General features: G+C 41.7%; 1 protein-coding gene and 1 long non-coding RNA gene across 2 annotated transcripts in view; one reads left to right on the top strand and one right to left on the bottom strand.

Moving 5' to 3' along the window:
• The window catches only part of LOC142095481 (uncharacterized), a 117,684-nt gene that overhangs the window by 82,452 nt on the left and 18,000 nt on the right, over positions 1 to 17,232 (bottom strand). Inside the window, exon 7 of the mRNA XM_075178425.1 lies at positions 312 to 409. Within this exon, the coding sequence (XP_075034526.1) occupies positions 312 to 409 (98 nt within the window). The remainder of the gene's footprint in view (positions 1 to 311; positions 410 to 17,232) is intronic.
• LOC142160057 (uncharacterized) lies at positions 9,096 to 10,452 on the top strand. The gene is made up of 4 exons (XR_012693040.1): positions 9,096 to 9,275; positions 9,677 to 9,787; positions 10,073 to 10,219; positions 10,367 to 10,452. It is a non-coding gene; the product is annotated as an uncharacterized LOC142160057 (long non-coding RNA).

Raw genomic sequence — 17,232 nt, 5'->3', positions numbered from 1 at the left:
CCCAGCAGCCTCCTCTCTCCCGCAGCAGCTTGTTACTGACGTCGATTTTCAGTAACAGCGGGAGAGAGGAGGCTGCTGGGTCCCGGCGTCCGACGGATTGGTAAGTTTCTGTGTTGGTTTTTTTTATGGCTGGCCCGCGGCACCCCAGTGACAGCGCCGGGGCACCCCTGGGAGCCGCGGCGCAGTTTGGGAACTGCCGTGTTAGGGAATTTAGACTGTAAGCTCCAATATGGGCAGGAACTGATGTGAGTAAGTTCTCTGTACACGCGCTGTGGAATTAGTGGTGCTATATAAATAGCTGATGATGATACCTGATACTCCTGTGGGATATTGTTATTTTCCTCTGTGTAATTCTGTGTATAATGAGGATGTGGACATCTCTCTGAGGTATTTCTGTTACTGGATCCATCTGTAGCAGACACACAGGGACTGAATACATTGTTTATATGATTATCAGATGATGTGTATCTAGGTGGCCCTCAACACTGCTCTCTCCTCTACAATAAATGGAAGTCTCCCCTTATCCAGTGATGTCAGGGGCTGGTGATTCTCCATCATCACGTCCTGGTACAGACCCTTGTGTCCCTCTAAATACTCCCACTCCTCCATGGAGAAATAGACAGTAACATCATCACACCTTATAGGAACCTGACACACACAATGATACAGTCATCACCCAGACACATCCCCTGGTGTTACTGTATAATGTCCCATTCCCAGCAGTCACCTCTCCAGTCAGCAGCTGAATGATCTTGTTGGTGAGTTCTAGAATCCTCTGGTCATTGTTTCTCTCATGTATCAGTGAGTGAGGTGGAGGCACCGTGATGGGGCTCTGGGTCCTGCTCAGTCCTCCTGACACACAGGAACGGCTGCTGGGTGTCTCACACTCCCCAGGTGTCTTATTAAGAACTGTGTACTCCTGTGTATTGAGAGACACTGTTTAATATCACTATATATTCCCAGAATCCCTCACCTCTCCATTCAGGTCTCTTTTATTTATACAGATAAGAAGGACATCAGTGACATTCCCAGAATCCCTGACCTCCCCAGTAAGATCCCTGTTTTATTAATAGTGATGTCAATGTGACATTCCCAGAATCCCTCACCTCTCCATTTAAGTTTGTCTTGAAATTAGTGAGTGATTCAATTCTCACAAACCCAGCTGGTCCCCATGAATACACCAACATTATTCCCCAGGTTTTACACTCTACATCGATGAAGGCGATCAACTAGCAGCTGGGATAAACTGGAGGATTTTCACCCTCTTCTGGAATAAATTAAGTAAGGGCATCGGAAGATGGTGTGGGGAATGGTACTTGCTATAACAAGGAATTACAAGCCCTCAGCAGCTTTGGAATATATCTTATTATATGCTATAGAATAGTAATATTAATAATAATAATAATAATAATAATAATAATACTCTGGACCTGAACTTCTTCTGGCATGAATTTGATAGCGTCTATGAATACTATATTTGTAAGTTTGACATATAGATACTCATTTAGAATTAGGAGGAAAGCAAAAAAAAAAAGAAGCAAATTGCTCCAGAACAAACTATTTTGCAAAGCAAGGGGTGCAAAAGTATTATTTTTGCATAGAAAGAAAACACTGGCTAGTTTTGCACGGAGCACACACACATTGGTCAGCTAATATACTACCGATGATTCAAATGACAAAACATAGCGTATGGATGTGATGTTTGGATGCCCAGATACTTTTGTCCATTAAGTGAATGTGTCTATATAAATGTAAGTATATATGTATGTGATATAGTTATATCTATTTTAGTATGTGTGTACATGTATCAAGACATGTAATATGCAATCCTGTATGTGATATATATATATATATATATATATAGGAGAGTGGGGTAGCTGGGGGCATAACATGCTGTATGAGGAGACTGTATAATAATATAAACATGACTGGTTATATGTGATAAGTATGTACATGAGATACGTATGTTGTATGTAATAAGAGCTTGTACTCGGTAACATTACGGTAGCGGCTAAATCCCCTTCGGTCTAGGTACCCTGGCACGTCAATATGACGTCGCAGGGTCATGTGATCGCAGCGGTCACATGGTGCAAAGTGTTAGGCGGGCTGCTGAAAGTGAATGGTAGTCGGTGCAGGAGCGCCATCATTTCTTTCCGATCTTGGCTGCATTCCTGTAAAAAAAGGTAAGTAGAAGGGGTGCTAGTGTGTGAGGGGCATGTGTGGTGGATGCAGGACTGGCACAGGGGGCATGTGAGGTGGACGCAGGACTGGCACAGGGGGCATGTGTGGTGGGTGCAGGGCTGGCACAAGGGGCATGTGAGGTGGATGCAGGGCTGGCACAGGGGGCATGTGAGGTGGATGCAGGGCTGGCACAGGGGGCATGTGAGGTGGATGCAGGACTGGCACACGGGGCATGTGAGGTGGACGCAGGACTGGCACACGGGGCATGTGAGGTGGACGCAGGACTGGCACAGGGGGCATGTGTGGTGGGTGCAGGGCTGGCACAGGGGGCATGTGAGGTGGATGCAGGGCTGGCACAGGGGGCATGTGAGGTGGATGCAGGGCTGGCACAGGGGGCATGTGAGGTGGATGCAGGACTGGCACACGGGGCATGTGAGGTGGATGCAGGACTGGCACATGGGGCATGTGAGGTGGATGCAGGACTGGCACATGGGGCATGTGAGGTGGATGCAGGGCTGGCACAGGGGGCATGTGAGGTGGACGCAGGACTGGCACAGGGGGCATGTGCGGTGGATGCAGGACTGGCACAGGGGGCATGTGTGGTGGATGCAGGACTGGCACAGGGGGCATGTGTGGTGGATGCAGGACTGGCACAGGGGGCATGTGTGGTGGATGCAGGACTGGCACAGGGGGCATGTGTGGTGGATGCAGGACTGGCACAGGGGGCATGTGTGGTGGATGCAGGACTGGCACAGGGGGCATGTGCGGTGGATGCAGGGCTGGCACAGGGGGCATGTGAGGTGGATGCAGGGCTGGCACAGGGGGCATGTGAGGTGGATGCAGGACTGGCACACGGGGCATGTGAGGTGGACGCAGGACTGGCACAGGGGGCATGTGTGGTGGGTGCAGGGCTGGCACAGGGGGCATGTGAGGTGGATGCAGGGCTGGCACAGGGGGCATGTGAGGTGGATGCAGGGCTGGCACAGGGGGCATGTGAGGTGGATGCAGGACTGGCACACGGGGCATGTGAGGTGGATGCAGGACTGGCACATGGGGCATGTGAGGTGGATGCAGGGCTGGCACAGGGGGCATGTGAGGTGGACGCAGGACTGGCACAGGGGGCATGTGCGGTGGATGCAGGACTGGCACAGGGGGCATGTGTGGTGGATGCAGGACTGGCACAGGGGGCATGTGTAGTGGATGCAGGACTGGCACAGGGGTCATGTGTGGTGGATGCAGGGCTGGCACACGGGGCATGTGTGGTGGATGCAGGGCTGGCACACGGGGCATGTGTGGTGGATGCAGGACTGGCACACAGGGCATGTGAGGTGGATGCAGGACTGGCACACGGGGCATGTGAGGTGGATGCAGGACTGGCACATGGGGCATGTGAGGTGGATGCAGGGCTGGCACAGGGGGCATGTGAGGTGGATGCAGGGCTGGCACAGGGGGCATGTGAGGTGGATGCAGGACTGGCACACGGGGCATGTGAGGTGGATGCAGGACTGGCACATGGGGCATGTGAGGTGGATGCAGGGCTGGCACAGGGGGCATGTGAGGTGGACGCAGGACTGGCACAGGGGGCATGTGCGGTGGATGCAGGACTGGCACAGGGGGCATGTGTGGTGGATGCAGGACTGGCACAGGGGGCATGTGTGGTGGATGCAGGACTGGCACAGGGGGCATGTGTGGTGGATGCAGGACTGGCACAGGGGGCATGTGCGGTGGATGCAGGGCTGGCACAGGGGGCATGTGAGGTGGATGCAGGGCTGGCACAGGGGGCATGTGAGGTGGATGCAGGACTGGCACACGGGGCATGTGAGGTGGACGCAGGACTGGCACAGGGGGCATGTGTGGTGGGTGCAGGGCTGGCACAGGGGGCATGTGAGGTGGATGCAGGGCTGGCACAGGGGGCATGTGAGGTGGATGCAGGGCTGGCACAGGGGGCATGTGAGGTGGATGCAGGACTGGCACACGGGGCATGTGAGGTGGATGCAGGACTGGCACATGGGGCATGTGAGGTGGATGCAGGACTGGCACATGGGGCATGTGAGGTGGATGCAGGGCTGGCACAGGGGGCATGTGAGGTGGACGCAGGACTGGCACAGGGGGCATGTGCGGTGGATGCAGGACTGGCACAGGGGGCATGTGCGGTGGATGCAGGACTGGCACAGGGGGCATGTGTGGTGGATGCAGGACTGGCACAGGGGGCATGTGTGGTGGATGCAGGACTGGCACAGGGGGCATGTGAGGTGGATGCAGGACTGGCACACGGGGCATGTGAGGTGGATGCAGGACTGGCACATGGGGCATGTGAGGTGGATGCAGGGCTGGCACAGGGGGCATGTGAGGTGGATGCAGGGCTGGCACAGGGGGCATGTGAGGTGGATGCAGGACTGGCACACGGGGCATGTGAGGTGGATGCAGGACTGGCACATGGGGCATGTGAGGTGGATGCAGGGCTGGCACAGGGGGCATGTGAGGTGGACGCAGGACTGGCACAGGGGGCATGTGCGGTGGATGCAGGACTGGCACAGGGGGCATGTGTGGTGGATGCAGGACTGGCACAGGGGGCATGTGTGGTGGATGCAGGACTGGCACAGGGGGCATGTGCGGTGGATGCAGGACTGGCACAGGGGGCATGTGCGGTGGATGCAGGGCTGGCACAGGGGGCATGTGAGGTGGATGCAGGGCTGGCACAGGGGGCATGTGAGGTGGATGCAGGACTGGCACACGGGGCATGTGAGGTGGACGCAGGACTGGCACAGGGGGCATGTGTGGTGGGTGCAGGGCTGGCACAGGGGGCATGTGAGGTGGATGCAGGGCTGGCACAGGGGGCATGTGAGGTGGATGCAGGGCTGGCACAGGGGGCATGTGAGGTGGATGCAGGACTGGCACACGGGGCATGTGAGGTGGATGCAGGACTGGCACATGGGGCATGTGAGGTGGATGCAGGACTGGCACATGGGGCATGTGAGGTGGATGCAGGGCTGGCACAGGGGGCATGTGAGGTGGACGCAGGACTGGCACAGGGGGCATGTGCGGTGGATGCAGGACTGGCACAGGGGGCATGTGTGGTGGATGCAGGACTGGCACAGGGGGCATGTGTGGTGGATGCAGGACTGGCACAGGGGGCATGTGTGGTGGATGCAGGACTGGCACAGGGGGCATGTGCGGTGGATGCAGGGCTGGCACAGGGGGCATGTGAGGTGGATGCAGGACTGGCACAGGGGTCATGTGTGGTGGGTGCAGGGCTGGCACAGGGGTCATGTGTGGTGGGTGCAGGGCTGGCACACGGGGCATGTGTAGTGGATGCAGGACTGGCACACGGGGCATGTGAGGTGGATGCAGGACTGGCACACGGGGCATGTGTAGTGGATGCAGGACTGGCACACGGGGCATGTGTGGTGGATGCAGGTCTGGCACACGGGGCATGTGTGGTGGATGCAGGACTGGCACACGGGGCATGTGAGGTGGATGCAGGACTGGCACACGGGGCATGTGTGGTGGATGCAGGTCTGGCACACGGGGCATGTGTGGTGGATGCAGGTCTGGCACACGGGGCATGTGTGGTGGATGCAGGTCTGGCACACGGGGCATGTTTTTCTTTTCACTACAAAAGTATTTAGTGATTTAAATCCATTTACACTTGTTATATTTATAACCACTATCTCTCTACATACCAACAGTCTGCTCATGCTGAACCTTTTTTTTTTTTATCTCTTTCTGCCAGGTTACCTCTGCCCTCAGGACTAGGACCCTTCTTCAAAGCTGCCCCTGGAACTCTTCAACAGAATGTCTGTCAAGAATCTCTAACTGCCGGATCCAGCTCAATGATCAGCTGTTTATTGACTAGTTAAATTACTGCTTTTGACTCGTTTCTCCCAGAACCACTTTACATAGTTTAAAAGGACACGTGTTTGAGGATTGTTATGGTTTTGTTTCTTTAAAGCATCCATTCCTCAAGCGATATTAATAAAGGAAAACACAAGAAACATGAAGACATTTTATTTCTACTCCCGAACTTCATTTTATTATCTCCCATGATAATGCCTGATGTAAAGAGTGATAGTTATGTTCTCGCTTGTTATGCCAAAAAACAGAACGTGGAATATATTAGCTAACACTTTAAATGAACATTATCAGACTTTTGAGTGTACTGTCTCATACTACATAGAGCTGAATGTTGTAATCTATATTTCACTATTTGCTAATAATAATTTAATATGTGATGTTAATAAAACATACTTAAAGCAGCATTTTAGTGTATTTGAGGTATAAGTGTTATAAACTAGGTATTTATTTCCACATTACAAATCGTACATATTTATTTTCTGTTTAAATGATTTGCTTTCACAAAATCAACGGCATTTTTATTATTGAAAGTCGGTGATTGCTGTGCCGACCAATGTCCCCTCCCCCCCAGAAGTGGATGACACTGGAGGGGCTAACTGATCCCTCCGGCTGCATAGACCGCCACATTCATTGTCTTGAGTGTCATCCAACCGTCTGTGAAAAAGGTGCACAATAATCCAGAATGTACATTAACTTACACAGGTAGGATCACTGGCCATAACTTGGCCGGACACTGGTTTATATGTAGCACATTCTCTTTTGTGTTAAATCCACCAGACTTGGAAAAGTAGTCTTAAATCAACCCTCCACCCATCCCATGTAAAGTAGATATTTCTTACATGTGTATATGTAAGCCGTGTATAAGAAACCTTCACACTTTCCGCTTGTGTCCTAAAAACATGTCAAAATATTAGATAAATGCATAAAGTATAACAGTTCTACCAAGCAGTGTACAACAAAATATGTACATCTATAAGTTCTCTTAATTATCTTTTAAAAAAGTGACAATATAATATGCCTTTATATTTTGAGAACTAGTTGGGACACTTTCGAGTGTATTCTTCAATGCCTACATTACTTTTGCCTGTCAATAATTACTTTTTCATAGCTGTTAAAATATTAAAAATTACTCAAATTTCAAAAATATTTGGGTGTAGTGCCACGTGTAGAACACCACATCTAATGACAAGAAGGACCCGAGCATAATAAACTTTAATTGTACACCTATATTGGGAATCTAGAACTTGTACAGCGTTTTTCATATGATCCAGAATAAGAAGTGTTGTGTTTTGGGGAGGAAAAAAAAAACCATTAATTGAATTCAACTACAGTTCCCAAATAGACAATGGATGGCATGACCAGCGGACTCCCCCACTCTTGTTCTGTTACTGTGGAATAATAAGGTAAGTTTCAGGTGTTTACATCAACAGTAATGCCTACCCACTGTCAGCAGTGTCTATTTCCCTGTGTTGGTGATGCATTGCACAGTGTCATGTATTAAACCTGAGTACCCCATCCCCTGTCTCAATGTTGTTATTTAAGATATGGTGGAAGTGATCATGAAAGTGCTTGTCGCATGTACTACACCACTATATTTCAATAACGGATAGCAAGCTTCAGCCCACTATCTCTGTCAATCACATTATCATCAACATTTATTTATAGATCGCAATAAAATTTTGGAGCGCTTTACAATTGTGAACAAACATTAATAAAACAATACTGGGTAATACAGACAGACACAGGTAAGAGAACCCTGCTCAAAGCTTACAATCTTGAATGTGTTAAATATTGATACCCTATATTTTATGTATGCTTTAAGGATAAACACTAATACATGTTCACAATGAAAATGTCAATATGGACCTCACACCACAAATAAATTCAGATTCAACTGCTGAATAATAAGGATGATTATGACATCCTTACAATTGAATGTTGAGCTCTTAAAAACTTTATATTTTTTGTTAATTATCTTTTGGTTTCTATGTTTTCTTTAGATGTGTTATTATAGTAATTGAGAGCTAATTTATGGCTCTTGACCTGTACCTTACCTGACCCCTCTTCACCGCACAGGAATAAATTGTTAGACGACTGAAGAATGATAAGGATTATTAGGACATCCTTAAAATTGAATGTTGACCTCTTAGAGACTTTACATTTGTTGTTATTTTTCCTTCTTTTTATATGTTTCATTTATATTTGTTTAGATAACAAATGAGTCCTAATTTACAGCTGGTGACCTGTCTCTCACCCCACCTTCTCCTATAAAACTTGTGTCCTGCAATGTCCTGTAGTGTCTTCAAATCCAAAAATAATTTTGGGGTTAGTAGAAGCTCTAAGCTGAAAGACCAGATCAGTCTTTTTTTCTGTCATAAGGTAAGTTCTTTCATTTGTTAGATGATAATTCCATGCAAAGTTATATCACATATTGCTTTATATTTTCCAAATCCAACTTTTTTTTTTTTTTTTTTAAATCATCTGTGATTAGCAGCTGATTCTTATTTTATATAGGTTTAGTCTAGTGTAGAAATGCATTCGGCTACTAGTGCAGAAATACCAGAACTGGTAACACCTGCCATCCAACACATGCAAGACATTGAATCATCAAATCAATGTGAAAAAAAGGTAAAATAATTTGCACAAGTGATATAAAATCTAGCATTGGATTTCATATTTTTGGGACATGATGAGCATAATTTGTTTTGTTTTGTAGGATAAGCATTGTAAAGGTGGAGATAGGGAAAGCTGTCAAAGTGAAATCTTTCATTCATTGGACATGTTGCAGAGAGCAATATGTGAATTTGAGGAAAATACACAATCTAACTTCATTATACATCAGAAGAGTAAAGAATTTGGCAAAGAGGGTACATTTTATTTTAATATACCTAAAATTTACAATCTGTAATTTTTATTTGAAATTGTATATAGTAATAATTATGGTTTCCTTTTTTATCTTCAGTATATACATTTATATAGAAAAACGCCTAATACATTGTTGTTCATGTTTAAAATGTACAATACAATACTGTAATTTTTATCACTTCCATTAAGATTTCAAACCAAATGCAAGATCTAGAATTCAATGGAAAAGTAATGATATCCAGTATGGCAAACTAATTAAGTTTTCTGGAATTCCATACGTGGTGGTTGGGAGAAAAACTCTACAGTGTCATTTGGGTAGAGACTTCAGCATTGTGAAGAAAAAAAATTATGGAGATCAAAGACAAATCACCCAGGTATCTCTTATTTTTTGAATTATAAAATGTTTTCCACGCATTGCCTGTCTTTTAATAGTGCTGGCTAATATCATTTATTTGAAGCGCTGCAATCAATGCCTTTGTGCCCTCAAACGAGCAGTATTTTAACAGCATTCAATTAGCTGAGAATGAACTAGGGAACAACTACACTTAACACTACGATAGGCAGTACAATAAATGTGAAGAATGAATGTGTAGAACATTGCTGAAAGATTGTACTGTGGAGCCATCAAACAACTCTCTGTCTTACATTTTTAATGGGGAGAGGTATCCTCATTAGCATGGTCACAGCTAATGAAGTCAAAGAGGCGTTATAACAATAAAATACAACATACATATATTGTTTAATATAGTGCTCTTTTCAATTATTCTTTTAATAGGGAGAAGATCATACCTTCACCAAAAGGAGGCGTATTATACAGCATACCAAAAAAATGGGCTGTCCAGCTGAAATCAATGTATTGCACATTATCAGATACCCAGATTTTATGGTAAAATCGGTGTTAAGCACATTACATTGAATTACATTGTTACAACTTAATTGTCAGACCAATAAAATGTAAAACATTGGTAAAGAAATTTTGCAAACATATTTTTAGAAGGGCAAAGGTAAACTAATTTGTGGATTTTTATGTATATATATATATATATATATATATATATACACACACACAAACACACACTCTACATATATAGTATGTAAACATAAAAACAGTGATTGAGATAGGCCAGTGCGGGTATGCACATACAGCAAATAATTATCTTTTTTTTAATAGATCCAAAGTGATACACAAAAAAGAAGACGTAATGCATCAAAGAAAGTAAAAGAAGCCTTTCAAAGTGACACAATACAAGGCAATCATGCCTACGTAATTAGATTTCCACATTTATCTGAACATAAATTCCATGCAACTAGTGGAGAGGTAAGATTGTAATAAACTTATCATGTTATTTTGTTTTAGTAAGAATGAAATGTTTTTATTGATATGGTTTTAATGTTTAACATTATTTCCGTCAGTAATATTTATTGTGTTTTATAAATTTTAAAATTAAATTATCATCTCTAACAGTTAGCAAACCTACAGGAAAAGGTCGACAGAAGAGTTCAAGAAAAAGTAATCAGTTTGCACAGAAATGGGGTTAGAAAAATAAATGAGATGATGCGTCACATTAACGCGTTTGTAACACAAGAACTTTTCCCGGGTGATGATCCCACTGTAGCTTTACGGAGACGCTTTTACCCCACAAGAAAAGACCTAGCCAATCTCATGTTTAAAGCGAAACAGGAAGGTCGAAACTCAAGTTTGGATCAGGAAAATGTTTTGAACCAGTTAAAAGAATGGAAAGAACAAATCCCACAATTAAATATTTTTTGTCGTCCTAATACAACCTCTGAGGAAATGACAAATAAACAAAGTTTTATATTATGTTACCAAGCTGAATGGCAACAAAAATTATTGCAAATGTATGGAAACCAGATCACACTGTTAGATGCTACATACAGAACAACAAGGTATGCGCTTCCACTGTTTTTCCTTTGTGTTCGGACAAATGTATGCTATGCAATAGTTGGAGCATTCGTAATACAACAAGAAACATCAGCATGCATACAGGAGGCCTTGGAAATTTTCAAAAAGTGGAACTTAAACTGGAATCCAAAATGTTTTTTGGTCGACTTTTGCCTAGAGGAGATAAATGCAATATCTCAGTTATTTAAAGGTTAGTCAAATTACTGTATAATTATTTTTGCTATGCATCTTTTTTTTTTTTTTTTAAATATCTATATTTTTAAACAGCATCAATTACATTTCATAAAAATAATCTCGCAAAAATGCATAGTTATCCCAAAAAATCAAGGTAAGTGTGAGACAAAATAAACAAGTAACCATATCCAATTTTTTTTTTTCTCAGCTAACACAATCCAAACATTTATTAGTTTTGGATGGAATTACCCTTTTAAGTAGGCTAAAAGTACCAGCAAACCTTTTACTAACTTAGTAAACTTCACAACTAAAGTTAGCTTTAAAACATGAAAGCTCTAATTAAGTTTTCATTCAGCAAATCTTAGCAAATAATAATACAAATAAAATGTCAATATCAACTAACTTTAATGATTTTTGAGTATTAATTCAAAGGGTATATCTGATAAATTCACTGCAATAAACAGTATTTTTACATTTTAGATACACAAATATTACTTTGCGATTTTCATCGTGAGAAAGCTTGGATGGAATGGGTGACCAAAAAACAACATGGAGTACACAGTTGTCGCAGTGTTATATTGAATATGCTGCGTAGTGTAGCACTTGCTACAAACATAGAGGAACACAACGTTGCTCTCAATATACTGACTAATTGCCAGATTTGGAAAAACTGCGATGCACTGCGGCAGTGGTTCTCAAACAAGTGGATGCCTGAAATAAAGGTAAAAGTTTTATTGTTATTTTTAAGGACAATACATGACGAGGGGGGTTTAACAATCATTTAAAAATTAAAGGTGGAGGTATTGCCCGTAGCAAAACAAAAACTTCAATCTTTTACTTTCTAGAAAGTAGTAGCTACATGATAGCTAAAATTTTACCAATTGCTATATACAACACCTCAACTTTTCTGTTAGAACTGGCCTTTACATGTTCTGTGTATTTTAATAAACAAGTGACAGGATAGAAGACACATATTAATTGAACTCCTGACAGTTGACGTTAATATGAACGTTGGAACACTCTGCATAGATTGTTAACATTCCTCATAAGTTGATAATGGACCATTTCAATAACAGTTCTATCCTTCACTTGTTTGGTTTCATCTTTTTAATAAAGGTTATATTGTTTGGGGGGAAAAATAAAATATTTTTTCAATTTAAAATGAATATGATTTGTTTATGATGTTTCTCTCTCCCTCACTACAGAAATGGGCACATGTTTTCAGGTCTGGATTACTACATATTGCAATTAACACAAACAATGGACTTGAGCGCCAAAACGAGACTCTTAAATATACATACCTGGATGGCTACAAGAATTGCACTCTCAGTGACATGATTACAGTGCTTCACAGTAGTTTTTTTCCTAATACTTACAAGAAGTAAGATTTGTGTTTTCAGTACATTTTGGGTCTGCTATTTATAGTAATGGCTTGTGCCACAAAAATGTAATACATCTTTTTTTAAAGTATATTTGGAAAATGTATTTCAAGGAAGAAATACATTAAGAAAATTACATCTTGCTTTGTAAAATGTCATGGGTAATTTCTATTATGTTATGTGCAGGCCTGTCATCCTAAATGTGGGGCAAAGTGCTATTTAAACAGGCACTCCTCCTTGTAATTAAATGCACTAGCAGAGGAGGTGTATCCACAATGTGGTGGGCACGTCCACGTCACTTACCCAAAAATGACCTTACTTTGTATGAAATTCAAACACACGCCACTTACACTTCATAAATGCTGAAAAAGAGCCTGACATGACCTCAGTTGTAAATTTTTGCAAAACATAATTAATAGTTGTAATAAGATAGATTTTCATTTGTTTTTACATAGGTATGTACAGTTAAATTTGAGAAGTTCCGAAAGTTTCCGGAAATACCATGAAGATGTTCCAAATTTTCTGAAAAATCGTCCAAGAGAATTTATTCACCACGTTATGAGGAGATTGTCAAGTAACCTCGATGGAACACATGTTTCCTGTATAGATCACACAAGTGGCATTTTCAAAGTCAACAGTGAATACGATAAAGAAAAGTATTATACAGTAAATCTGGGAGCAGAATGTCCAGAATGTACATGTGAAGATTGGATCAAATTTCTATTACCTTGTAAACACATGTGTTGTATTTTTCAATTTGTAGAGGGATGGGGATGGGAAAAAATTAACCCATCTTACTCAAACAATGCATTATTTATACTAGACACAGATTGTTTTTCTGACCATACTGTAAGAGGGGGAGATGAAGCTGAATACCCCTCTGAAGGTATCATGCACACGATGTCACCACTTGAAGATCTTCAACACTTTGAACCACGAAGGAGGACCAAAAGAACAACACTTATTATTAATTGTGTACAGACACTAAAAAATATTACAGACACAGTTTATCTGTTGAAAGAAGAAACATATCTGGAAAATTGGGATATAAAATTTAATACTTTACTTGAAGAAATTAAACTAGACATCCCAAAAGATCAAGGCTTACCATTGATAGAAACACCCAAAAAAAGAAAAAATATTGAAAAATTTGAGCCTTTGCCAAAAAGAAAATATGGAAAGCCTAAGCATCCAGCGTCCCAGAGAGTTGGATCAAGAGCTGATATGCTTAGAGTAGATGTATGGCAATCGGTAGAAGTAGATCCGCAAATTGCTGAATCACAAGATTTTCACACTGTCCACTCAGGCACTACAGTTAATGAGAGTCCATGGGTCACAGTCAATGGGATAAAATTAACTACTGCTGATAAAGAAGCTGTATCCAATGACGCCTGGTTAGATGACAATGTCATGAATATCTCCCAGTATTTAATATCAAAGAAATTCCCTTCTGTTGCCGGTCTGCAGGATACAGTGTTACTGGCACATGGGAGTGTTTCTAAGATTGACTGTGAAAATATTCTGCAAATACACCATTTGGGTGCTCACTGGGTGGTGTCACACAGGTCTCAAAATTCAGTGACTGTTTATGACTCCCTAAAACCATCAATACCAGAGACTCTTAAAGAACAGATGTTGTGTTTATATGCTCCGCTATTTACTGGTGAATATTCAGTACTTGACATTAATTTGGTATGTTGCCAAAAACAGGATGGTGCAAATGATTGTGGGGTATTTGCCTTGGCCAATGCTGTGTCACTGGCAAATGGGTTGAATTTAAATAAAATACATTTAGAACAAGACAAGATGAGGAAACATTTAGTCAAATGCATTGAAGAAAATAACATTACCATGTTTCCACATATTCAATTAAACAAGGCCAAAACAATGTTAAAAAAAAAAATACAACTCACAACACATTGCCTCTGCAAGATCCATAAGCCTAAAGAAGGAATGGTGGAGTGTGACCTTTGTAAACAGTGGTATCATTTCACTTGTGTTGGCTTAACAAAGGATGACAAATGTGTCACAACAAAAAGAAAAATGTTTTACTGTCCGCAATGTAAAGACAAAAAAAGATAAGCTACAATGTATAAATTACGTTGTCATTATTGAGAATAAAAATTACCTTGCAATTTTGAGTTGAAAGGAACATTGTATTATATTCCATTTACATTTTTTTGTGTATATATTGCAAATTAAAAAAAAATACGTTTATGACTGTTATCATTGTTTTTTTTTAAATTAAATTTATATATAGTTAATATTTGTTATGTCGATGGTTTTCTAATGCTTTATATTACATTGGAATAGTGGAATGCTGTGAGTTAAAAAAGTTCCTTGATATTACTGTGTAGCTATATCACCCAGGTGGGAAAGCCAACATTACAGGGATTGCCAGGACTGACATCATACAGGATCCCATCCTGCCCACTTCACTAGGAAGCGGAAGGATGCGGGAAAACAAACTGCTTTCCCGGGAGTGGAAGACCTATTCAGAATTAGGAAGTCTCCAGGACAAAACGGGATAGTGTGCATGTATGATTAATACATAACCTAAAGCATCCAGTACAAAGCATACAAGTATAATAGTCATCTCCTGTAAGCAAATCTACATGCTCCAGACATAGAGAATAATAAGTAACACCAAACAAACGAGCTGCCAACTATAATTATCTGCTAGTGAAAACAAGTTCTGTGAATAGAGAGGAAAAATTGTGCTCTTCGTATATATCTAATGCATTATAATGTGCATTAAGGTTCTAACATACAATAATAATTGTAAATAACTTTTATTATGGCCTACACATTATCCTTTACTTTGAATTGACCTTTCAATTTGCATTTCTTGCTGTCATTTCCAGAAATTTATGACCCTGTATCTTAAGTTTATCTCTTTTTCATTCTAATATTAACTTGTTTTTTAGATCTCTAAACATCCATATAAATGATTAAGGAGTAACCACAAGAGAAATTAACTATTAAAAGGTTCTCACATTATGTACATTTTTGCAATAACAAGAAAAAAGGCTAAAATAAATATTAGTTTTTTAGGGTGACTGCCTAACTAATTAAAAAAAAACAAAATGCACATATTATACTTTCGGTTTTCATATTATTTAGTACTGATATTACCATCACCAAAAAAAATAATAATAATATAAGACAGTATAAGTGTGGCTAAGAGCTGGCTAAATGCTATTTCCCATACAGTCAATGTACCAGGTACCTACACTGAAGGGGATTTAGACATTTCACTGTAAGCTGGCTAAATCCCCTTCCCATTCATGACCTGGCCAGCAGGGGGCCAAAAAGGTACCTTCGGTGAAGGGGATTTAGCTGTCTCACACTGACTGTGCTATTTCCCATGCAGTGTATGTACCAGGTACCTACAGTGAAGGGGATTTAGCTGTCTCACACTGAGCTGGCTAAATCCCCTTCCAATTCATGACCCGGCCAGCAGGGGGCCAAAAAGGTACCTTCGGTGAAGGGGATTTAGCTGTCTCACACTGACTGTGCTATTTCCCATGCAGTGTATGTACCAGGTACCTACAGTGAAGGGGATTTAGCTGTCTCACACTGAGCTGGCTAAATCCCCTTCCAATTCATGACCCGGCCAGCAGGGGGCCAAAAGGTACCTTCGGTGAAGGGGATTTAGCTGTCTCACACTGAGTGTGCTATTTCCCATGCAGTGTAGGTACCGGGTACCTAAGCCGAAGGGGATTTAGTCGCAACCGTAACATTACCCTTTGCCAGTCACTGCCTTCTCTCACCCAGAAGATGTTACAAACCTAACTTCCGGTCCATGTTGCCTGCCCCACTTCCGGTTTTTGCTGTCCCACTGCAGATGTGCTTCAACAAAATGGCCGACTATGAGGTATCTGCTGCGGGGATAAATCGGTCTCCATGTTGTTTATGAGACAGGAAATACCAGAAACTACATCACCCATCATCCTAAGCAGCAGTCAGTGGCGTCATCAGTCAGCGCAGTGCATGCTGGGTAGTACAGGGAAAGCAGTGTAAGTGATATGAATGTTATGTCTGTGTATAGAGTCAATGTCACTACAGACAGAGCTGACACCTAACCTTAAGATCTTAATATATTGAATGGTTTCAGGGATGTTACTATGTATAAGTATATATATATATATATATATATATATATATATATATATATATATATAATACACACATGCATATTATAATAGTTGCTGGGGTATACTGCGCCCAAACCCTCAGAAACCACCGTTTGATAGAGCAGCAAGTAAATTTCAAGGTATCCCTCTTTGACTGCAGCAAATAAATAATAAATAAACAGCTCTCATACAAGTGTCCAAAAAAGTGAATTATTTAGCAGTATGCTGTCCTATTGATAAAGGTAGGTAAATTGATACAAGGCAAGATCTTACATAAATACTGTAATAAATCGTTTGATTGAAGAAAGAAATATTGCAATTTCTTCTTATACTAACAACTTGCAAATTGACACAACTGGAACATTCATACTGGGCATCTTGGGCTGTCTTCAAGCCAAGGTTTATTCCTCTAAAAAACCTTAAAAATCAAGACAGAACAACACTTGTATTCCAAACACCAGATGCCACAGTTGAACCTTGTCATAATTGACTTAACAATTGATGACCTTTGAAATGTATTTAATTAGCGGAAAATTCCTGTGTCTATTGAAGACATTAGTTTACAGTATCCTCAGGTTTTGATTGTTTGTAACCATTTGATTTATATAATTTGAGTACATTTTAGAATCAATTATAATCAATATTCATTTATTACAGTATTTATATATAAGATCTTACTTGTATCAATTTACATAATAGGACAGCATACTGCTAAATA

Source organism: Mixophyes fleayi, chromosome 6 (assembly GCF_038048845.1).
Source record: "Mixophyes fleayi isolate aMixFle1 chromosome 6, aMixFle1.hap1, whole genome shotgun sequence".
NCBI lineage: Eukaryota > Metazoa > Chordata > Amphibia > Anura > Limnodynastidae > Mixophyes > Mixophyes fleayi.
The sequence above is the reverse complement of the archived record's forward strand: the minus strand, read 5'-3'. Positions and strand labels throughout refer to the sequence as shown.